The sequence below is a fragment of the Eleutherodactylus coqui genome, chromosome 1, assembly GCF_035609145.1.
Source record: "Eleutherodactylus coqui strain aEleCoq1 chromosome 1, aEleCoq1.hap1, whole genome shotgun sequence".
NCBI lineage: Eukaryota > Metazoa > Chordata > Amphibia > Anura > Eleutherodactylidae > Eleutherodactylus > Eleutherodactylus coqui.
Genome location: NC_089837.1, coordinates 244,009,702 through 244,033,963, shown reverse-complemented (window position 1 = coordinate 244,033,963; position 24,262 = coordinate 244,009,702). Strand labels below are relative to the sequence as shown.

Below are 24,262 nucleotides of genomic sequence, written 5' to 3'. Positions count from 1 at the left end.
GAGGCTCCCCATCACCTAAACTATGAGCATAACTTAAAGGGGTTTTCCAGTGAAATACTATTGATGACCTACCCTAAGGATAGGTCACCAATAGTTGATCGGCTGGGGTCCGACGCTTGGGACCCCGACTGACCAGCTGTCAGCACTGTAAATACACAGAGGTCAGAGCGAAAGTCTCCACGCCGACCTCCATGTAGTGGTCGATGCTTGTAACTGCAGGTACGGCTCTCACTGAAATCCTTAGGAGCCATGCCTGCAGTTACAAGCGCTGACCTCTGTGTATTCGTGGCACTCACAGCATGCGCCCACTTAGTTGATCAGTCAGCGTTCCCAGCCGATCAACTATTGATGACCAATCCAGAGGCAAGGTCATCAGTAGTATTCAACCTACAAAACCCCTTTAATTACGGTGCTTATGGCTTGTTCCCTTTAAGAGGTTCCTCTGAAGAAGCCGTCCCTGAGCTCCGCGGTTCCTGCTGGCACTCTCCTTCTTCCTGGACAGCCCAGGAGGTGGGTAAGAGCACCGCTCCCCTTCCTGATGACTGTCACCCGCCGCTGCCCGCTCCACTATAAGTAACCCAGCCAGTAAGTCCAGTCCGTAGAGCCCTCAGCTGCACGCTCATCACGTGACTCCACGCGCAGCCCGGCGTGGTCACGTGTGCGCGCCGCCGCGTCCCTGTCACCTGACTGATCGCGGCCGCCACTTCCGGCAGCTCAGTGGGCAGCAGCGAATCCGTTCCGCCCTGATCACCGTTCATTATCTGTCAGCCGTGACACATGGCGGAGACCGTGGCAGATACCCGCCGCCTGCACAGCAAACCCCAGAATCTGAATGACGCGTACGGACCTCCGAGCAATTTCCTTGAGATAGATGTGAGCAACCCGCAGACGGTCGGGGTGGGCCGGACCCGCCACACGACCTACGAGGTCCGACTGAAGGTGAGGGCAGTCTCGGTGTGTGAGCAGTCACGTGACCGCTGCTGGTCTGAAGGAGCACCGCGGCCCTCACGTGACATCTCTGCCCTCCAGAATAGGGGCGCCCCGTGTGGTGGCAGCGCCCATACCAGCTGGGCTGGGCACATACCTCTCCTGTAGTCATTCCTATCAGTGTGTGCTCACATGTTGGCATCTGCCTTGTGTTATTCTGCCTCTAAGAACTAGGACAGGAGTCTGCAGCTGCGTGTAAAGCCCTGCGAGGGTCGTGTCGCCGGTGACCCTCGCTTATTGCTGCGTACGGCAGACAAATCGTACTGTGCGGCAGCGTATCTCGCGCACGCTGTCCTTGGTTCTTTTGTCACGTATTGGCGGTGTGTATGTGACAAAATAGAGCATGCTGCGTTCTCTTCTGCACTGGTATGTTACGCCATTCTGATACGCAAATGTGATGAACTGCGTAAGGCGAAGTAATTGCCTGCAAGCTATGGCGTATCATACAGCGCACATAATCTGCGGTAATCATACGGCCAGGTTGTGTGGACCTGTAGATCCGCATGCAGGTTTAGCCCGTCTCATCTGGGCTGGTCAGGCGGTCAGCGAAACCAAGACCATCTGTGTGAATGGCGCGGTGGTGCGCATGTGTGGCTACTACTCCATAGATAAATGGCTAGTCATAAATCTAGAAGGTAGAAACCAACAGCACTCACTAATAGGACCAATGTGGTGGCACGGATTTGTATGTGATGCCCAGCTGAGATCGGATCCTTGGTCTCAATCAGTCCAATGTATTCCCATACAAGGCGGCATCACACACTGCATAGTCAAAGAAGGAAAAGGCCTTTATTCCCTGTGGCTGAGGCGGCCGGGGGGCATAAAGGTCTTTTACTTCTTTGACTAGGCAGTGTGCTGCCTTGTAGCTGATCATAAATCCTCTGAGATACATCTGGGTGTACAGTTACTTCACATTTTTTTCCACCCAATTCCTACACATCTTTGGCGGTAAAACTGCTTTTATGGTGTGTTTGCATAGCTTGATATGAGTGCCGGTCAATGACAACCATGCCTGCAGTTACAAGCGCCGGCCACTGCAGGGAGGGCAGCGTGGAGACTTCTGCTTCAACCACTGTGTTATTGTGGCATTACTGACTGAGGAGTGCATATAGATGCATCCTCCTCTCACCATGCAGGTAGCTGACTGCCATGCAGGTAGTAACGGCCATTTTCTGTGATTGCCTATTGAGTTTTGCCATCACCACTTCCTCAGGCAGAGAGTTCCACAGTCTCACTGCTCTTACAGTAAAGAACCCCCTTCTGTGTTGGTGATGAAGCCTGCTTTCTACTAGATGTAGAGGATGTCCTCTTGTGACCGCCGCAGCCCTGGGAATAAACAGATCATGGGAGAGATCCTTGTATTGTCCCCTCATGTATTTATGTAGTGTCATTTGATCACCTCTTAAGGCTGCCTGTCCACGGGCGTTTTTGCATTGTGTTCCCCGCGGCAATATTCTGGCGGCGGGGAACGCAATGCGCGCTTTCCCATCTTTGAATAAGCTGACAGCAGCCACCTGTGTGGGTGGAGTCGGTGATCACATGACCAGGGGATGATCACTGTATCCAGGAGTCTGCTGAGCTGGTGATGGCTGGAAATCTGTGTGTGAAAGAGAGAATCAGGATGGATGTAGTAAAGCTGTGAGTGTGATATGTGGGGATCATAATGGATGTACCACTGGGACTGTAATTTCCTAATGACTACTAGTCACATTAAGTTTATATGTACAGTAATGTGAAGCGCATGGTTTTTACTAGCTGCTGTCATCCGGATCATATAGGGGTCATTCCGTGTCAGTTCAACCAACGCTCCCGGTCGACCATCTCAGATTTCAATTAAACTTTGCACAAAGATAGACCCTGACCCTAAACTAAGATAGCCAGAATATTAGGCTTCAAAGTGCTTTGGTTCACGAGCTACAGGTCTTAATCTAGGGGGTTGTCATGTGATTACAGCGCGCAACCTGAAAAAAGGGGCGATTTCAATCCATTGCCAAGCCAGTTCCAATGACTCTAGAGCAATGAAACTTCACACACTAGGAGAACTTTTGGTGCTGAATCCAGCTAAGCTACTCAGACTGCCACTCTTATCATCATTCTGCCACCATTGCATGTCAAAGTAGCTGAAAAATTCTATCGCGCAAAATAAAACACATATTTTAAGCAGTAATAACTCATAATCAATGCAATCCAACTCAGCTATGAATTTATCAATGTGTACTCCATAGAAATGTTTCTCATTATTCCCATTATGGACCCAAAAGGATGCATAGCTCTTAAAGGGGTTGTCCCGCGCCGAAACGGGTTTGTTTTTTTTTTAAACCCCCCCCCCCCCCCCCGTTCGGCGCGAGACAACCCCGATGCAGGGGTTAAAAAAACCACCCGCACAGCGCTTACCTGAATCCCGGCGGTCCGGCGTCTTCATACTCACCTGCTGAAGATGGCCGCCGGGATCCTCTGTCTTCATGGACCGCAGGGCTTCTGTGCGGTCCATTGCCGATTCCAGCCTCCTGATTGGCTGGAATCGGCACGTGACGGGGCGGAGCTACACGGAGCTACACGGAGCCCCATAGAGAAGAGGAGAAGACCCGGACTGCGCAAGCGCGGCTAATTTGGCCATCGGAGGGCGAAAATTAGTCGGCACCATGGAGACGAGGACGCCAGCAACGGAGCAGGTAAGTATAAAACTTTTTATAACTTCTGTATGGCTCATAATTAATGCACAATGTATATTACAAAGTGCATTATTATGGCCATGCAGAAGTGTATAGACCCACTTGCTGCCTCGGGACAACCCCTTTAAGATACAATGAGTCAAAAATGGCAAAAAACACTTTTTTGCTAATTTTTCTCTTTTTCAAAGGCAAAAATCGGAATGTACTCCATTTTTATTTTTTTTCATTTTTGTTCTATTTGGAAGAGAATTTTTTGCTCTACAAGATTCAATGTTTTTCATTTTGTTCCCAGACCTTCTAGATGGGAAAATATCAATGCCTGTGAAGGTCCTATGCACTCGCGGAGGTCAAATAATAAAATAAGTGTAAGTTTTGCATGGATGTATAATTAGTAGAGATGAGCGAGCACCAAAATGCTCGGGTGCTCGTTACTCGAGTCGAACTTTCAGTGATGCTCGAGAGTTCGTTTCGAGTAACGAACCCCATTGAAGTCAATGGGTGACTCGAGCATTTTTGTATATCGCCGATGCTCGCTAAGGTTTTCATTTGTGAAAATCTGCAAAACACAAGAAAGTGATGAAAATGACACAGAAACGAATAGGGCAGGCGAGGAGCTACATTTTGGGCTGTATCTCAAGTTCCCAGGTCCCACTATTAAGCCACAATAGCGGCAAGAGTGAGACCCCCCCCCCCCCCCACTGTCAGCATAACGATCGTTCTCCTCTGCCACAGCTGTAACAGCTGTGGCAGAGAAGAACGATGTTAGCCCATTGAATTCAATGGAGCCGTCAATACAGCCGACTCCATTGAAAGCAATGGGCTTCCGGCGATCGCAGGATGAATTGTCGGGAAAGGGTTAAATATATAAGCCCTTCCCTGCAATTCATCCAGAAATGTGTAAAAATAAAAAATATATATACTCACCTGGTGCCGGCAGACGGAGTTCAGCTCGGCAGGCTGCAGTTCTCCTGAACTGCTCTGAACAGCTGTGAGTAGTATTCAGCAGCCGGGGATTTAAAATCCCCGCCTGCTGAATAAGATGCCTCTGATTGGTCACAGCCTGACCAATCAGAGGCCAGCCCTCACTCACACCCATTCATGAATTCATGAATGGGTGTGAGTGAGGGCTGGCGTCTGATTGGTCAGGCTGTGACCAATCAGAGGCATCTTATTCAGCAGGCGGGGATTTTAAATCCCCGGCTGCTGAATACTACTCACAGCTGTTCAGAGCAGTTCAGGAGAACTGCAGCCTGCCGAGCTGAACTCCGTCTGCCGGCACCAGGTGAGTATATATATATATATATATATATATATATATTTTATTTTTACACATTTCTGGATGAATTGCAGGGAAGGGCTTATATATTTAACCCTTTCCCGACAATTCATCCCGCGATCGCCGGCAGCCCATTGCTTTCAATGGAGTCGGCTGTATTGCGGCTCCATTGAATTCAATGGGCTAACATCGTTCTGCCGGGACAAGGTAAGTATATATATATATATATATATATTTTTTATTTTTACACATTTCTAGATGAATTGCAGGGAAGGGCTTATATATTTAAGCCCTTCCCGACAATTCATCCCGCGTACGCTGGCAGCCCATTGCTTTCAATGGAGTCGGCTGTATTGCCGGCTCCATTGAATTCAATGGTCAGTGCTCGTTTAATCGAGACGAGTATCGCGTGGTGCTCATCTCAAGTAACGAGCATCTCGAGCACCCTAATACTCGAACGAGCATCAAGCTCGGACGAGTATGCTCTCTCATCTCTAATAATTAGTTTAGAAATCATGAGAAGGTAAATTATTTTTGGAATGAGACAACTTTTTGTGCTCAAGAAACTTATGTGATCAAAAATTGCATGGCGAGTTCAGGTGACCCACAAGGTTTTGGCTTAAGATGGTCAGAATATCATTGAGTGTTGCATAATGATTGTGGTATATTACAGTGATCACTGGGCTTATTTAGCACTCTATCCATATTGGATACTAAGATTATCTAAGGCTAGCATTTGTGTAATAAATAACTAGTTATTTGTGTAATAAATGTTATTTATTACACAAATGCTAGCCTTAGATAATCTTAGTATTCAATATGGATAGAGTGCTAAATAAGCCCAGTGATCACTGTAATATACCACAATCATTATGCAACACTCAATGATATTCTGACCATCTTAAGCCAAAACCTTGTGGGTCACCTGAACTCGCCATGCAATTTTTGATCACATAAGTTTCTTGAGCACAAAAAGTTGTCTCATTCCAAAAATAATTTACCTTCTCATGATTTCTAAACTAATTATACATCCATGCAAAACTTACACTTATTTTATTATTTGACCTCCGCGAGTGCATAGGACCTTCACAGGCATTGATATTTTCCCATCTAGAAGGTCTGGGAACAAAATGAAAAACATTGAATCTTGTAGAGCAAAAAATTCTCTTCCAAATAGAACAAAAATGAAAAAAAATAAAAATGGAGTACATTCCGATTTTTGCCTTTGAAAAAGAGAAAAATTAGCAAAAAAGTGTTTTTTGCCATTTTTGACTCATTGTATCTTAAGAGCTATGCATCCTTTTGGGTCCATAATGGGAATAATGAGAAACATTTCTATGGAGTACACATTGATAAATTCATAGCTGAGTTGGATTGCATTGATTATGAGTTATTACTGCTTAAAATATGAGTTTTATTTTGCGCGATAGAATTTTTCAGCTACTTTGACATGCAATGGTGGCAGGATGATGATAAGAGTGGCAGTCTGAGTAGCTTAGCTGGATTCAGCACCAAAAGTTCTCCTAGTGTGTGAAGTTTCATTGCTCTAGATTCATTGGAACTGGCTTGGCAATGGATTGAAATCGCCCCTTTTTTCAGGTTGCGCGCTGTAATCACATGACAACCCCCTAGATTAAGACCTGTAGCTCGGGAACCAAAGCACTTTGAAGCCTAATATTCTGGCTATCTTAGTTTAGGGTCAGGGTCTATCTTTGTGCAAAGTTTCATTGAAATCTGAGATGGTCGACCGGGAGCGTTGGTTGAACTGACACGGAATGACCCATAGGGTTCCATACACTTGTGTAAGAGCCACATATGGTTTTAAGCTACTGGTTGGGAACCGTGGGTGAAATTTACTAATTCCAGTACCTACTGTAGCAGTGAGAACTTTTTTTTAATTATTCTTCTAACGTCACACCTTGTATCAGTTTGCTTAGTTTTATACCAATACCTTGCACCAAAATATTCCAACACATAGTTACATTTTAACTGCACTAGAGTAGACCAGGAACACAGAGCTCGGGTATTAGTGTATCTTGACGCAACCAGAAGCTAGGGGTTTGACAGGAGGAATGCCCCTGGCACACCCCTAGCTTCCGATTGGTCCAAAAATACAAGGTCCTGGAAGGTACTTTGTATGCATTGTTGTCAGCCACCGCTGCCGGTGTCGCCTGTCAGACTGTCCCCCGTGTCTGTGTCCTCCCTGAGGCCACAGCTGAGTGTTGTTGTTCCCCCACCCCCCACTTGCCCTATAAGGGCTCCCTAGTGGCCTGCTCCTTCTGCATTAATACTCTGGCCGGCGGATGGAGCACCTCTCCCAGCGTCGGTCAGCAGCACTGCAATGGACTGCGGGCTCTGGCCCGTGCCTTCGACGGCACAGCTTCACCCATCCGACCGCCGCTCCCCATCTCCTCCACCAATGCAGGCTACTACAGCTGACCATCTTCTTCCTGCAATGAAGGCCAGCGCTGCTCCCCGTGTCCTCCACCATGCAGGCCAGCGAGCAGCGCATAGATGTGCCGAACAGCGCCTGTGTGTGCTGCCTCGCATGAGAAGGTGCACTGTCGACAGCGGGACAAATCGAAGGGCCGCTGGTGTGACTGCACAGCTGCCGGAGAAATAGGCTGCAGCAGAAGGGAAGGGCGACTACCATGGGAGAGTCCCCAGGATGCGGGAATTCACATCTGGGGAGCCATGGCACAGTGACGGCAGCAGCGAGGACCTTGATTCTGGGAGTAAAGGGCCAACATCTGAATGAAAGTGGCCTGGCAGGACCTGCAGGTGTAACAATCTGTACACCCAATCAGGTACAGGGGGCGTCACCCAGCTTTCACTCTTGACTCCACCTGGACTTCCTGGTGGCGTCAAATAACACTAATACCCAGAGCTCGTTCTACTGGAAAAGACATTCTAGTTTTAGGGGAACTGAGCTTGTTCTACTTCCAATAGCTGGAACGCTGTTTCCATCAGTACTACTACTGGCTTTAAAACTACACCAAAAGCATGTCGGCAACACTGATGGAACCGGGGCTAATGCAGTCAGGAGCACAGCCTTTCTGATTGTCATGTCTATGTGCAGAGCAGAGGGGGGCATGAAGGATCATCTGAGAGTCTCCTGTCTTTCAGGCTGCCTTCACATGGGCATCAAAATCGCGGGAGATTTGTGCGTTGAGACACACAAATATTAACCCCATTATTTTGAATGTGGTTGTACCAACAAGTGATGTTCTCCTGCATGGCATCACGATTCTATCCCCCTGCATGCTCTTGCATCACAGTGCCCATTTCAGCTTTTCCAATTGGATCTTATTAAAGGGAACTTGTCACCAGGTTCATGCTGCCCGAAGCCATGAGCAGCACGAATTCTGGACATGCACATGACTGCGTGTATGTGGTGTACTAAAATACTGGGGTGTTTCATAATAAACAGATTTTGAAGTTTGATCCAGAATTGAGCTCTGAGTCACGGAGGCCGGCTTCACCCCCAACTGCAGCATGATGTAGACGACAGCTCTACCTAGACACCCAGTCGGTCTACGGGATGTGGAGATCACTTCTCAGCAGTCATCTCACTATCAGTCTGCTATGACAATTGGGGTAGTTGGATGATGGGGTTGTCAAACTGTTATATATGTACAGTAAAACCTCCCCTTTATCTAGACCAGATTTCCCATGACAGATTTTGTTCCATTGAATCAAAATACTTATGACAACCTGACCTGTCAGTGGGTGGGTTTATTTGTGACTTGCATGCTCCGCCCCTGATTACATGATAGTGATGTCATCAAAGGTCCTTCATCCCTAGTGAAGGAGTTGTATGCTACGCTGCTGATCACATGACGATGACATCATCACAGGTCCTGTATTCACATGGCCGCTATCCGGCTAGGTGTTTGTTAGTATTCCAAAGCAACTGAGGCCACAGGGTTTGCAGTCCGCCCGGAATCTGCACAAGGATGCAGAAAATGTCACGATCATGTGATCAGGGTCGGAGCATGTAAGTCATTCACTCGAATGAGTGTCACCATCATGTGATCGGGGGTGGAGTATGACAGTGACATCACAGAACCTTAATCTCCACTGCTATGCTGCTTCTGATCCCTGTTGCTGTGTGTGTGTCGTACATATAGCAGAGCTGTACCAGAAACACTGGTATTATAATTTCTAGTATTATGTATATTGGCCATATTTCCTGAGAGGATGTAGTCTTTAGAGCGAGACTACGCGCAAGATTCACCCTATATACTTATGATGTTCATTATTCTAGCTTTTGTCTAGCATGACCCAATTATGATGATGTGTCTTTTTAAGCACTTATAAAACATGACTTGACTTGGCTTCTCTTTCAGGAAACTGAATTGCTGTCCTCGGCTATAAACCAGCTCCGAGCAGTGACTTGGGGTCATGTGTTGAGTTTCTAGTTAAATTCTCATTCTGCTATGCTGTTACATGAACCTACCACAGGAAACTGCCCAGAGGGGGACACACACTCCTATCACAGTTGTTGATGATCACACTGTTCTAATAGAGGAGATCAGAGATCAGCCTCCTGACTGGATACTTATGATCTGTAGCTTATTTAGGTGAATGTGCAAGGTAATGAGAATTAAACTGTTCACCCAGCAGGCAGAAATGGTATAGCCTCTAGCTGATAATGTGGTGATGCATTATGGTCTGGTGCTTGATAAGCATCAGACAGGGGGCTGCACTGCATGGAAGTGACTGCAATATACGCAAGAGACCTCCAGTTTTTGACAGGCAATAAGGTGAGGGGACAGTGGTGAAAAAAAAACAAGTTTTTGCCAGCATACTCCATTTAAGAACTTAACGTAGCGAGTAAAAATACCCACGCTAATAAGTAGGTGTCCAATGGAAAAGCAGTACTTACTGAGGGAGAGGGGGTCCAGTAGGAACATAGAAGCCCCCCTTCAAAGCTGTATCAAATTGGCATAAGTGAACAGTTGTTGAAGGAAGGAAAATTTATATTTAGAGGCAGACTATTATTGAAGATAGTTACAACACGTTTTGCTGCTGGGATAAAGGGTATTTTTACCTATGTTTCTGTTCCTTTCCAAAAATTCAATTTTTGGATTTTGGCTTCTACTCTGACACTCTCGTGCTTTGTGGATGCGTTCAACACATAGGTGTGCACCAGCTTTCAGCCTACCAGGACTTAGAGTGGCGGCTATCCTTCCTTAGGCTAGTTGTCCACACCAGATGAGTCCTCCATGTATATTTTATACATAATTCTTCTACTTCACTTGGTGCTATCTCTCTGATTCACTTTCCTTTAAGAACTTGGACATATCTAAAAACCCCTTAGTTTGGAGCTTTGTTACATTAACCACTTATCATAGCATGGTAGAGTTGGAAGGGACCTCCAGGGTCCAACCCCCTGCTCAGTGCAGGATACACTAAATCATCCTAGACAGATATTTGTCCAGCCTTTGTTTGAACACTTCCATTGAAGGAGAAATCGCCACCTCCTGTGGTAACCTGTACCACTCATTGATAAACGAAGTGAATTTTTTTCACAGCTTTCTTTGCCTTTGTTTTGTCCAAACTTTCCAGGCGCTATAACTTTTCTCTTCCTGTTCATATTGGCAGAACAATATGACTGCTTGTGGCGTGTGTGCTTTTGTTTTTTAGTACCATATAATACACAAACTTTTTTAAGGCCAGATTCACATGGGTGAGTGTGATATTGGGCCGCGTTTCTCTTGCCAATGTACATTTTTAATTCAAAAACACTGCATCACTTCTGTGCATTTGCAATCCTCAGGTGCATGTTTCTTGCTTGTCAGAAGATCACAAGTCTTTGGTTACAAAGGGGAAGCATCACATCACACTTGCGTGCGCATCCCACGGCATGTGGGTGCCATGCAATGTTCCTTAAAGGCCCAATTGAAAACAATGGGTGAGGCGCTCTGAGCGAATGTCAAGAGATAGAGCATGCTGTGAATAAGTCCACTTAAAAGAATTGAGTTCATATTCGTGCGTCTCGCAATGCACAAAACTCGTGCGAGGTTCTCGCCCATGTGGAATTGAGGGCAAATAGAAATTGTGTTAAAAATGTCTAATTGCTGTACACAGAAACTTCAAGACAGCTTCCATTTGTATCAGTTGGGCTCTGTTCCTCCAGCGCCTCTCAGTATGCTGTGGGATTTCTGTCATTAGGGCATTGAGGCTAAACCCCCTAAATGGAACCATTCACTGTCATTAGTGAGACACTACAGTTTGGTGTTCGTCTGACAGGGATGCATTTTGCTCCTGATATATTTGATCTATAGAAAAAAATTAAAGCCCCCTTTTTTTTCTTTTTTTTTTTTCTTATGAAATTAGACAACTTTAGAGCCCCATAACTTTTTATTTTTTCTGTTTGTGGCCCTGTGTGGACTTGTTTCTTGTGGAAAGAACAGTGTTTAAGTTTTTGGGATATTTCCGACACTTTTATTTCCCCCCCCCCCCCCTTCCTTTTCTCTATTTCATTTAATTAGGGCGACAATGTAATCAAAAACTATCCTGGCATTGCAGGGTTTTTTCCTTTTGATAGATCACCATTTTAATGCACTTAACCATACTCTGGACATCTGAGAAAATACACCATCTGGTTACTGTTGGCCATCTTTAGCTTCCTCCATAGTAATACATGGCGGGTAGGCAGTGATGTTTATGGTGACACGCCATCTAGTGGTCAGGAAGTGACAAGAAGGTGGACTTAGTGGGGAGCGTGGCTTCAGTTGGGGTAGAATTGACCACTGCAGAAATAAGCAGTATATTTAGTCCAATATAAATAGGTGTGTATATATATATTTTTTTATTAATTGTGAAGTGGCCAATTGGCGTGGTAGAGTTCATCTCTACGGCGGAGGAGGTCTGCGCGTCAGACGAGCGGATGAAATAACGTAGGGTAGAGTCCTGCCTCGGTCCGGATGCAGGAGGATCTTGGATCTGGATACATTAAAGGGGTTGTCCCGCGTCGAAACGGGTTTTTTTTTTTTCAAACCCCCCCCCCCCCCCCCCCCGGACTGCGCAAGACCCGGACTGCGCAAGCGCGTCTAATTTGGCCATTAGACACCGAAAATTAGGCGGGCTCCATGGAAACGAGGACGCTAGCAACGGAGCAGGTAAGTGAAAAACTTCTGATAACTTCTGTATGGCTCATATTTAATGCACAATGTACATTACAAAGTGCATTAATATGGCCATACAGAAGTATATAGACCCACTTGCTGCCGCGGGACAACCCCTTTAAGGCCTCATGTCCACGGGCAAAAGAAGAATTAAAATCCGCAGCAGATTTTAACTCTTCTCCCGCACGCGGATCCGCACCCCATAGGGATGCATTGACCACCCGCGGGTAGATAAATACCCGTGGATGGTCAATAAAAGTGATTTTTTTTTTAAAAATGGAGCATGAAAAAGTCTGGACCATGCTCCATTTTCGTGCGGGTCTCCCGCGGGGACGGCTCCCGCGGGCTTCTATTGAAGCCTATGGAAGCTGTCCGGATCTGCGGGAGACAAAAATCGGAATTTACTCACCCACTCCGTTTCTTTTCTTCGCCGCGGCGCCATCTTCTCTCCGTCGCGGCCGGATCTTTTTTCTTTGGGCCGGCGCATGCGCTGGGCACGTCACCGACGTCATCCTGCGCATCCGCCGGGCCGAAGAAAGAAGATCCGGCTGCGACGCAGAGAAGATGACGCCGCAGCGAAGGAAGGATCCGGAGCGGGCGGGAGGTAAGTTTATTCTTATTTATTCTTATTTTCAGCCCTCATGTCCGCGGGGCAGAAGTGACCCGCTACTGATTCTCCATGGAGAATCCGGAGCGGCCTGATTTTCCCCGTGGACATGAGGCCTAAATGCACACTTGGTTTTCTGCGCTGGTCCGGTTTGTTTTGCTTGGCCCGGTGTTGTACGCGGAGCGCTCTCCATGGATGCAGCTGTAACACCGTGTGCTTCTTGCTTCACATATTCCACCTCCTTTGTTTGTTTTCCCAAGCTCACTTCTGATGCTCACAGCATTGAGATGCCCTTTTGAAAGTTAATTGGATATTAACATAAGCAATAAACAGTAAGCCAAAGTGAATAGCTTCTTTTTAAACTTTCAAACAACTATTTTAATGGAAATGTAAACCCAGCTGTATCAAGGCTACCTTGGCCTACTTGAAATGGCAGTATAAAAGTAGACTCCATGGCAACAAGGCCGCTTTATGTTTATGTCTATGACTAGTAAAGCAGGATGAAAGAAGCCCTGCAGTATTATTCATTATGTTCATTGGCTTCTAAAAAGCATCTAGCAACAACATTAAGTGGTACTTGACTCTCTTCTAATTTCCAGTGTCTTTACTCTGTTGTCCTTTATGTGAAGAGGTTGGGAGGGAAGGACTTTGGGATATGCAATTTACCGTGACTTCCTCCAAATTATAAATATTACTTAAAAGCTGTGTTCTCCTATGATATAGTCCATAGTGGTCTATAATATAACGGGGATGTTTTATAATGGAATCAAGTAGTAAATTAATGGTGAGTTGGTTGTACACCGCATAAAACAAAGGCTGCCCTAAACAAGACGTTGTGTGAAGAGGGCTTCAGAAGAGCTCCGATACCAAGTAGCTGTGTAATCCATTGCTACATTGTTTCTGGCCAGTCTGTTCCCACACAGGAGCCTCGGTTTGCTACACTGAATCGGGACTGGGCTGTTTCTATACACAGCATGCAGTAGATTAAGTTGATATGTAATAGTGGAACAGATAGTATCCAGCAGGCTAATGTACATAACACATTCTTCTTACACCGTTTCCAGCTTATGAACTGAGTTTGTAGTGTTTGTTTGTTTTTGTCTTTCCCCTGTTGTATCTTTAGTTATGAACTCCTAGACCTGTATGTCTAGAGGGGTTTTCAGATTAAAATACACTGGTAGCAGTAGAGGAATGATTTGTATATAAATAAAAACAATACTCCCCTGCTGCTTCAGCCTTCTGTTTACTTTGGCTGTAGTGGGCATGTGATTGTTTGCCCGCTGCAGCCAATAGAAGGCCCTGATGCAGAAATCATCAGTGGCATCCCACAGGGCATGTTTATGGGACGTCACTGGGCCAGAGGACCTGGTAACATCATAGGGCAGATATCATGATGAGGATATTAAAGTATAGTTTTGGGCAGAGAGACCAAAAACTAATATTAAAAGTTTAAGTCTACACTACAGAGCATACAGTTGCCTCCTGCAAGTTTGGGGGTTGTATGGAGGGGGTATCGGGGGGTCGATCACCGTCCATACAACGCGGGTGCCAGCTGTTTCTTACAGCCGACACCCAACCGCAACAGCTCAGTTAAGCCACACTGCTAATTGGAGCTGTTAACCGTTTAAATGCTGCAATCAATTCTAACAGTGGTATTCAAATGCACACACGAATGTTTGGGGGGTCCCACCCTACCCCCCCCCCCCCCCCTCCCCGAGATAAGATCGTGAGTTGCCACAGCAGCCTGGGGCCTTCTGCAGGGCTCCAGGGCTGCCATTGCAGATTGCCTATCAAGCCATGCTTGTGGTGTGGCTTGATAGTTTGCCTTTCTGATTGCGTTATCCTGTAATGCTATTGCATTACGTAATACTGCAGGTCCAGTCAAAGCATCGCGAGTTCTTGTCCCCTCTGCGACTTCGTAAAACTTATTTTTTACTTTTATTTTTTAAAACTAAAAAAAAAATTTGGGCCATGTTTATAATAAAAGAATCTAAATAATAAAACAAAAAAACGATTTGATAATGCTGCATCCCTAAAAGTCCGGTCTATCAAAGTAACGTGTTATTTAACCCGCACAGTGAACATAGTCCTGAAAAAGAAATGGCAGAATTGTGGTCACCCTGTCTCCAGGGAAAAAAATGTAATAAAAGGCGATCAAAAACATCATATGTTCTCCAAAAGGGGCGCGTACTTAAGGTGTTTAAAGAGCATCTCTAATTTGTAAATGAACACCTCAACACAGGCCTCCAGGCTTTAAAAAAAACAAAAAAAACCTAGGAGCCTTTGGTTCCTAAACAGAAATTTAGGAGACAAATGAAGTTTAGTCACCAAATTTAAATGCATATAGAATATTACAATAGGGCCCGCGTCCTCCATCTGACTCTACTTCTAGTAGCTAAGAGCTAGGCTATACCATAATACTACACGCGCGCACGCACACACGCGCACACACGCACACGCTTTCCCCTAAACCCAGGTACACAAAATTAAGTTGCAGAGACTCCCCCCACACTTGGCTAAATACAATCACAGGGAGAAGCTTCCCTTCTCTCCTTGCCATTCCCTGGAGCCAGGTGGACAGTACACAGGAACCAAGCTGCTCACCTCACCATCCCAAGAAATGACGCTCAGTAGCTGCACATATAGCAAACTTGTGGGTGGCTGGCAGTGATGTGAACAGGCCAGCAGAAGCCTCATCAGCCTTTAGTTTCCAGATACAGGGGTCAGAAACACTATCTTCTCCTTAGGAGCACCTAGACGGTATGTGAGGAGACTCAAATGGCTGTTCACGCTCCTCTGGGTAATATGCAAATAAGGGAGATGGAATCAAACCTCTACAGTGCCTCATGCTGCCTTCCAATAGGTGGCACTGTAGAGGTTTTATTTCATCTCCCTTATTTCCACATACAGACATGTCCTTGGGGAAGGGGGCTTTAAGAATATCCCGCTAGATGCAGAGCTAGTCCTACTCTTAGCATATAGCAACAGCAGAGCTGGTCACAGATGGTGACAAGCTTAATCTCTAGTTGCCATTTAAGAATTCTTGGTTGCACTGGCTAATATTTTGGTCACCATTAAAGGGGTTGTCCCGCGCTGAAACGGTCCCCCCCCCCCCGTCCGGCGCGAGACAACCCCGATGCAGGGGTTAAAAAAGAACACCGGACAGCGCTTACCTGAATCCCCGCGCTCCGGTGACTTCTTACTTACCTGCTGAAGATGGCCGCTGGCATCTTCTCCCTCGGTGGACCGCAGGGCTTCTGTGCGGTCCATTGCCGATTCCAGCCTCCTGATTGGCTGGAATCGGCACGTGACGGGGCGGAGCTACACGGAGCCCCATTGAGAAAAGAAGACCCGGACTGCGCAAGCGCGTCTAATTTGGCCATTAGACGGCGAAAATTAGACGGCAACCATGGAGATGAGGACGCTAGCAACGGAACAGGTAAGTGAATAACTTTTTATAACTTCTGTATGGCTCATAATTAATGCACAATGTACATTACAAAGTGCATTAATATGGCCATACAGAAGTGTATAGACCCACTTGCTGCCGCGGGACAACCCCTTTAAGGCCTCCCTCTCACAGATGTTTTTGTACAGTGTTTAGCGCTGCTTTTTCAGCCAAGCGCTAAACTCTGTACAACCCTCCATTCATTTCAATGGGGCTGCTCACACAAGGCTAAAAAAATGCATTGTCTTCAACGCTGCACTTTGACAGCGATGCATATTCTATCTTTGGCAGTTTTCAGCCCCGTGTTACCAATTACCAATGGGCAGCGGTTTCAGCGCTGCCAAAAACCCGGCACAACTTGGTACGGCGCTTTTGGCAGCGCTAAACTCCCTAGCTACACTACCAGACTATGTACGTGGGAGCTGTAGTGTACATACTGTCTTCATGTATAACTAGCCTCCCTAATGCCCAGGAATGCCCAGGAATTCATCATGTTCTTCATTAGTGACATGACCATTTGTGAAGCAGAAGCTAAGAGTTTCCAAGACTTTCAAAGTTCAGTAGAAAAAGTAATGTGGCTGTATTGTTAGAACTGCCATCGACATATTTTATTGTATAATCATTAATATGTCAAGAGTTCAGAATGGGGTAAATGCCTGGTAAAACGAGCTGCATTGGCACTTCTACCTCCTTGTATTGTACACGTAAACTTGATCTGTTATTTCAGAGATTAACTTTATAGACTTCCGTACTCGGTGTATGAAAATTCTTCTAAACAGTTTTCACAAGCTTGATCTTTACAGGGTCACTAGAAGAGAGCAGCTAATCCCCTTTTGTAAAGTAATTTGAGAGCAGCGAATTTGAAATGCAAAATATCACCTGCAGAAAACAGTGAGCTGTAAAGGCTTTTCATCCCCTGCACTGGATGTATGGAGTTGAAGTCGGGTAAAAACCCACTGGAGATGTGATACTGCTCTTAATACCTGATTTGCTATCTTGTGGTCTGGGTGCCCTCGTTTGGAGAGAAATATGTTCTACTGAGCTGCTTATGTCCAGGTTTGACTTCACCTTAAGGCCTCCTTCCCACGAACGGATTTCCGCCGCGTAATTCGCGGCGAAAATCCGCTGCGTTGCACGCAGCTATTAGGTTCTATTGAACCTAATAGCTCCATGCTCACGATGCGTAATTCCACCGCGGAATTACGCACCGCGATTTCTCCCGTCCTCACCCGCAGCATGCTCTATTTTCTGCGGGTGAGGACGGGCTGTACGCACTGACGGCTTCCATTGCAGTCAATGGAAGCCGTCCATTCACGCTATCTCCCGCTGTAACCAGCGGGAGATAGCGTGAAAAAAGGCTTTCCCGCCCACCGCCGAGCGTCATATGACGCCAAATGACGCGGTCCGGCCGCGTCACGTGACACGGCTGGTGACGCGAGAGCGGTGGGCGGTGACGAGCGGTGACGAGCGGTGACGAGCGGTGACGCGGCGGTGGTGGGCGGGGAAGCGATTTCACGCTATCTCCCGCAGGTAAGTATAGGGGCTCTGGGGGGCGCCGTGACGGGCTTCACAGCGGAATATTACGCTGCGGAGCCCGTCACGCTCGTGGGAAGGAGGCCTAATGAGAGGTTTGCTGCTTGTAATTAATCCTGACTCATGTTTTCACAGTTGGCGAGTTCAGTAATCCATAAAGAATGTGTACTTGTATTTAGTTTGGGGTTATTTCTTAATTCATACCTGGGATAATATTCCACGTTGTGTAATTGTATTGCACCAACATGTGCCGCAGGAAATTCTGCTTCACTTTCAATCAGTAGGAACCATAAGGCCACTTTCACATGGGCAACAAAATCGCACGATTTTTCTCGCGATGTGACAGTATGACACAGCGCATGTATGTGAAGGCCATGCTTTCCTATTGGTTCCTTCACATGAGCGATGTTTTGTAATAGCTGTGACTGGTTCACCGAGCTCTGCAGTAATTGGTTCATGAGCACCATTGCTCAGCCAATCAATGCCGACTTTCTGGAGTCAGTATGTATCAGCCCCCGACCAGAAAGTGCTGGCTGAAGACTACAAATAAGTGCGGCAGAACTGCCAGAGGAGAAGTGCGGCGGAGCGGACAGCGCCTGTTGGGTGGTGGTGTTGGGTCTATTTATATATTTTTTGTTTGTTTGTTTTTTCTAATGCAGCTAGTGCTTATTTTCAGAGTAGGGCTTTATATTTCGGCAAATATCCTGGCAAAAGGGCGCTACAATCATGATCTCCGTGAGAAAACTCAATGATATCTATGTCACCCCCTGTGAAAAAGGCGTAAAACCCAAGTCTACTGCACACGATGCCTGTCTCTCCAGAATGAGTGGTGCTTTCTTTCCTCTTCTTGCATCTGACCTATAGTATATTGTAAGGCCTATCATGATTTAAATATTAATGTTTTCAATTAGAATGCGCAAAACATAATTTTCCACATGGAATCTCACAGCTGTGTTGCTGTTGCGTACTTGTTATGACACCCCCTAGAGTTTGGTTGTGTGTGGGTTTCTTTTGTTTGTTTTTTTAACCCTTTCCAATTCACTCTGACGTCTAAAGACATTATGATTTAAGGCTGTACAGCTCCGATGTTGGAAGACTTCCGTTGGGGTTCTCTTACTCTATATTGGCAGCCTCTCTGTTCTCGGAGCTTATCCAATGTGTCACCTCATGCAGTACTGGCTTTAGCCAACAGATAGCGCCGTTTGTATAACGTCAGAAAAAGAGTAAGCCCCCTAGGAAAACCAGGATACAAATTGGATTGGAAAGGGTTAAAGGAGTTTAGCACCCAGGCAATTGCTGTTCAAAAAGAAAAAAAAACCCCTCTGCCAGCTTTAACTACCCATTAAAAACTCCTCAAACCTTATTCATTTTCACTAACACAATTGAATTGTGTGCCGCGAGCCCAGTGTGTTTACTGCCGTGACTTTTTTTGGTTCTCGCTACTCGTAAAAGCTTGTGCTGACTTCTCTACCTGCCCACTAGACCGGCACACACAGGACTGGCCATGGACATGACAGAGGTATAAGTTCAGAAATTGCATGTAGGGAGTCATGTGACCAGCTTTATGAGATGCTGATTAATGGAGAGGAGGTACAAATAAACTATGTTGAAAAGTTACTTAAGTCCACAGAATGTTTAAGAGAAGGAAAGGCGTGAAGCTCCCGGGATGTGTTAGTTCCTTCTCCGAACGTCCGCCCACTAATGTTTCCAGTGGCGGTTGTCGCAGTCGGTAGCTATGCCCCATCTCCTGTATCCACTTGTACATGGGCGGCAGAGTGATTCCTTCTACTCTGCAGTCAATAAGGGGGTAGCACTAGACACAAGGGGGACAGGGAGAATTAAAATGGCAAGTATGTAATAGAATAAAAAGTGGCCACCGCCATAACAAGTATGTGACGGCAGTATCTAGACAGGAGCATTTTTTTTAAATTGCTTCAGTTTGACAATTTACTAAGTCCTGTGATGTGACGGAAATCTAGCATATAAAGCCGGTAATCGCACTATTAAGGCTGCAGAAAAAACCTATTTCTTCAAATCAATGGGGGATCAAGAAGGCAGGTTTTTGTTTGTTTTCCTCGGTTTGCTTTGTGTTGGTTAATAATGACTGCTGTAAGATAATATATAATCTGCTCTCTTACAGACTAATCTGCCAATTTTTAAACTGAAGGAATCTTGTGTCCGCAGAAGATACAGTGATTTTGAGTGGTTAAGGAGCGAACTTGAAAGAGAAAGCAAGGTAAAAGACTGGTCTACTTTATGCATTTTATTGCATGTATGCTTAACCTCTTCATGGCCAAGGGTCATTGATTCTGGTACTAGTTCTGGTATTCCGACTTTCAGAAAACCCTAACTTTTATTTATCTGGCTACTTATCTACATGAAAACTTTTTTTTTTTTTTGGCTGTCATCCTATTAAGACAGGCCATAGAGCATTCTTAACCAGCAGAAATGCATGGCAGCCCTGGAGGGCCAGTCGAAATCTTCGGGCTGTCATAACCGACAGCACCTCCTTGTCATCGGTGAGGAGATGAATCTGGGCATTCGTAAATGTCTACTCTTCACTACCTAAAATTTACAACTGTTTCTTTATACTGAGGGGACTGCAAGCAGGGAGAAGCAGAGATCAGACACTTTATGGTTGTGTTTTTTTTTGTTTTGTTTTTTTTTCTTTTTTGTTTGGTTTGTTTTTCCTCTTTCCCGCAACGGATTCTGGCTTTGACCACTGCCAGCAACCGCACATACCTGTTTCCTCTGTACTGTAGATGGCCGTGGCGAGCTGCTATCATAAATGTACAGTTGTGGGGTTTTTTTTCCCACATCGCTAGGCAATGGCGCGGAATCTGCAACCTGTCCGCAATGTCAATTGCAGATGGGCCATGGGTCGGACAGCTTCCACTGACTTCAATGGAAGCTGTCCGTGTGGACACCGCATGAAAATACAGCATGCTGCGGTTTTTATATTTATTAATTTTCTCCCCCGGCTAACCGCAATAGGTTTCAACAAGTGTGCAGGAAAAATCAACTTGCCATAGACTGTATTTGCTGCAGATTCTGCAGCAGAAAGCCATCACTTTGTTTTATTTTTAAAATTGTACAAAAAACGTATTTACCCTTTTTAAAGCACAACACTGATTAGTTTCCACATACCAGACATAGAAGTCTTTTTAGGCTTCTGAAATTCAAGGAAGAAAAAACTGTATCACAAAGAAGAGCAAGACAGTTTGACTGCTTGCCAGATGTGGTTGTCGTAGGCTTACAAGATAGTGACTTGTGACTCCTGCCTGTAGCTTGATGTCTGCGGTGCAGCGATTGCTGTTCACAACGTGTGGTTCTATACTAGCCGTTCTTGGGCGCTTACCTCTGCACAGTGACTCTATACTAGTTGTATATAGCTTGGATAACCAAGTCACAGATGACTTACAGCTATTTCAGAACTAATATACCAAAGAGACATATTAATGTCGCCAAAGGTAAACCATTTGACTAAACGTGAGAGCTTGAGGTGCTACTACTGAGCAGGTCATACTTACCATTTCCTCCTTTTTCTTAGGTTGTGGTGCCCCCTCTACCTGGCAAGGCCATTTTTCGACAGCTTCCATTCAGAGGAGATGAAGGAATCTTTGATGACTCTTTCATAGAAGAAAGAAAGCTAGGGCTTGAGCAATTTATAAACAAGTAAGTGTGATCCCCTGCCTCCAGTGCCAGGAAATGATTCTGGAATGTATGAAGAGGGACACCGTTTAATCCCTAACTGAATGAGTTAAAACAAATCCTCCTCCTTGCTGACCTTCTATTTGTTGTGTATAGCTAATGTATGCAGATTGCCTATGAAATTGATGGCGCTGAAACAAATAGTTACGTGCTATACCGTAGCTCCCCCTGGTTTCAACATATGCCCTACTGCTGGAACAATGCCACATACAAAGCCTGGGTAATCATTTGCATTGATTGCAGATTGTAGTATCTCTGGTCCTAAAATGTGTATTTAATGACGTTATTCTATACATCAGTGCTGATTTCATACGAAACACCTTTTTAATAATTTCTTAGAATACATGAGGTTTAGGCGGAAAGCGTGACACTGCCGAGCAGAATTGCCCTTGAAACGTTAAGTCATAAAGGGAACTGAGCTTTTTGGCATTGCTGCTGCGTGCGTTACCAGTTACTCTTCTTTTCTCCTTCTTTCTATTCAGGGTTGCTGGCCATCCCTTGGCACAGAATGAGCGTTGCCTTCATATGTTTTTACAAGATGAAATCATAGACAGGAATTACACACCATCTAAAATAAGACATGCTTGACAACTGGAAGCCAGTGAAATCCTATGACTGTAAAACATAATTTTATTATACCGTTGGCATGATACAATCTGCTGTAATAAATGTAACATACTAACCTCTCTTACTTTACAATGTTACTCCTAATTTCAGCTGTGGAATCTGATGTAATTGCCACTAAAGTGTATGATTAGACACACTGAGCCTCAAGGTGCTTGTACAGAGTTTCCCAATGCCAACTTTAACGTCCACTTTTTTTTTCTTCTCTAACTGCGTCAAACCAAATGTAAACCTTCATGTTTATAGCACTAAAGATTCACACTGAGTGAGAGGCTCTTGTTCTTACATAGGGTTACTTGATTCGGCATATGTATTGTAAAACATGTCCTTAATCATGGAAAGACGACAGTGTTAACTGAGTTGTATTCAGTTGTGTTCAGGTCTTCCAGGAAACGTCTACTTCTGTGCACTGTGAAGCTTGCTTGACATCCGCCTCTTGCACTAAAAGTGCTTATTCCAGTTGGCCGTCTTGCGTCAGGAATCTTGCAGCATCTTTGACAGTGATTTCTCCCGGCCTTTGTGTGCGGGTAGTGTCTTATTTTGTCATTTATTCTCTTCTAGCGTCTATTGTCTGTTGTGGTCTATTTTGGTCATTTGGAAAGTTGTTCTACAATTTCTGCCTTCTTCGAGCTGAGGATTTGGATTAAGTAACATTTGTGTTGAGGACCAAGAGCAGCTTTCAGTAATCACTGATTTGGTTTGTAATGGATGCTCACTATAGTGTTTTTTTTTTTTTTTTTTGTTTTTTTTTTCACCTTTGCAGTGATGCTATTTGTGGGATTACTGGCATTGGTTTTAATTGATAAACAATTTAGCAGTCGCTTTATCTCTTCACATTTATCATATATCGCTAGGAATAATTAGTTTGGCAGCTAACTAGCACTAACAAAGACTCACTAGAATGTTTCTGCTACATATCCTGTGCCACTCTGCTGAAAATTGTATTGTATTCTGTATATCTTTATGTGTAATCTTTACACAATGATTCTTCAAAGCTTGCAAATGACTTTGTAACATTTATTATAAAGTTACTTTATACGAGTATTAAACACCTTTATATGACTTGTCTAAATTTTTGAAATAAAAAAAATGGAAATGAAGTTTTTTGTTTTTTTTTGTTTTTTTTTTCTTTTCTGTATATCAAGAGAAGGTTTGCATAAAATATCCTTTTAGCATGAATGCATGTGATTTCTAACTTACTTGTGACTTCAAGCTCACTGGTTGATGTCTAGCTCCATCATTTACCTCTGCATTAACTGATGGTATTGTTGCTTGGACGCTGACTCTTGCATTCCACAGTAAACATCCAATCTGCAGAGTTCTCTGATTTTTAGGTATAATATTCAGGTGTAAGGTTCCACAAGTTCCTTCAATGCATCAAATTAAATTCAAGTGTTCATTTTGTGTCGGATAAGCATGTGAGCCAGCAAACACCGTGGTTGAAAAATACAACCAGGTTCTCTCTTCTACACCTACATAGTGGTTTGAAAAAAAATTAAAACATCAGTGGGGCTGGCTGCATTGCGTTGTAATGTTGGCTCATCTAAATCTAGTTCAGCTTTTCTTTTGTCTGTAATATTATCCCCCCCCCCCCCCCGGGATCTCTGATAACTGCCCATTGACCACATTCACACCCCCTAGGACCCAAAGTTATGTAAAAGTGGTTGTTAGTTTTTTAATGAGTATGTATGTTTAGGTGTGGGGGCTTCTCATGCTCCGCCCTTAGTGATGTCATCACAGGTCCTACAACATACATAAAACACAGAGCCTGACCGACAGAATAACAAAGTTAGGGCTCTTGGAAGGGGAGGACAAAAATAACAAAATGAGAATACAACCTAGTCGTTATCTCGAACATAACTCGGCGGTCCTGACAGACACCGACCCACTGCCACCACAGAGAAGTGGTGGACTGAAGGACCTGCGCTGACGTCATTGCTGTGGAAGGAGCCATTTTGCAGTTTGGTAGAAAGTACTGTACACTGGATAAGCCCACAGCAGCCATCAGGACCTATGATCACATCACTGTTGTGATCACCTGGGTGCGTAAAGTTAAGATCACATGACCAGGGCCTGTCTGCTGATCTGTTGATGTCTGGAAATCAGCATGGATGTACCACAACTGTGTGTGTAAGGATGCATGTAGTAGAGTTTTTTGTGTGTGTGATAATGGATCTACCATGTAGCACAGCTGTGTGGCGCATTGTGCCATCAGAAACACTGGTACTATGATTTCCTAATAATTACAAGTCAAACTGCTAACGACCGCTT

General features: G+C 45.0%; 1 protein-coding gene across 1 annotated transcript; it reads left to right on the top strand.

Annotated features, from left to right (window-relative positions):
- Positions 1 to 662: 662 nt before the first annotated feature.
- Positions 663 to 23,091, top strand: SNX3 (sorting nexin 3). The gene is made up of 4 exons (XM_066607443.1): positions 663 to 939; positions 19,797 to 19,892; positions 21,207 to 21,331; positions 21,850 to 23,091. The coding sequence occupies exons 1-4, from the start codon at positions 778 to 780 to the stop codon at positions 21,953 to 21,955; spliced, it is 489 nt and encodes a 162-aa protein (XP_066463540.1). The 5' UTR covers positions 663 to 777; the 3' UTR covers positions 21,956 to 23,091.
- The last annotated feature ends 1,171 nt before the right edge of the window (positions 23,092 to 24,262 follow it).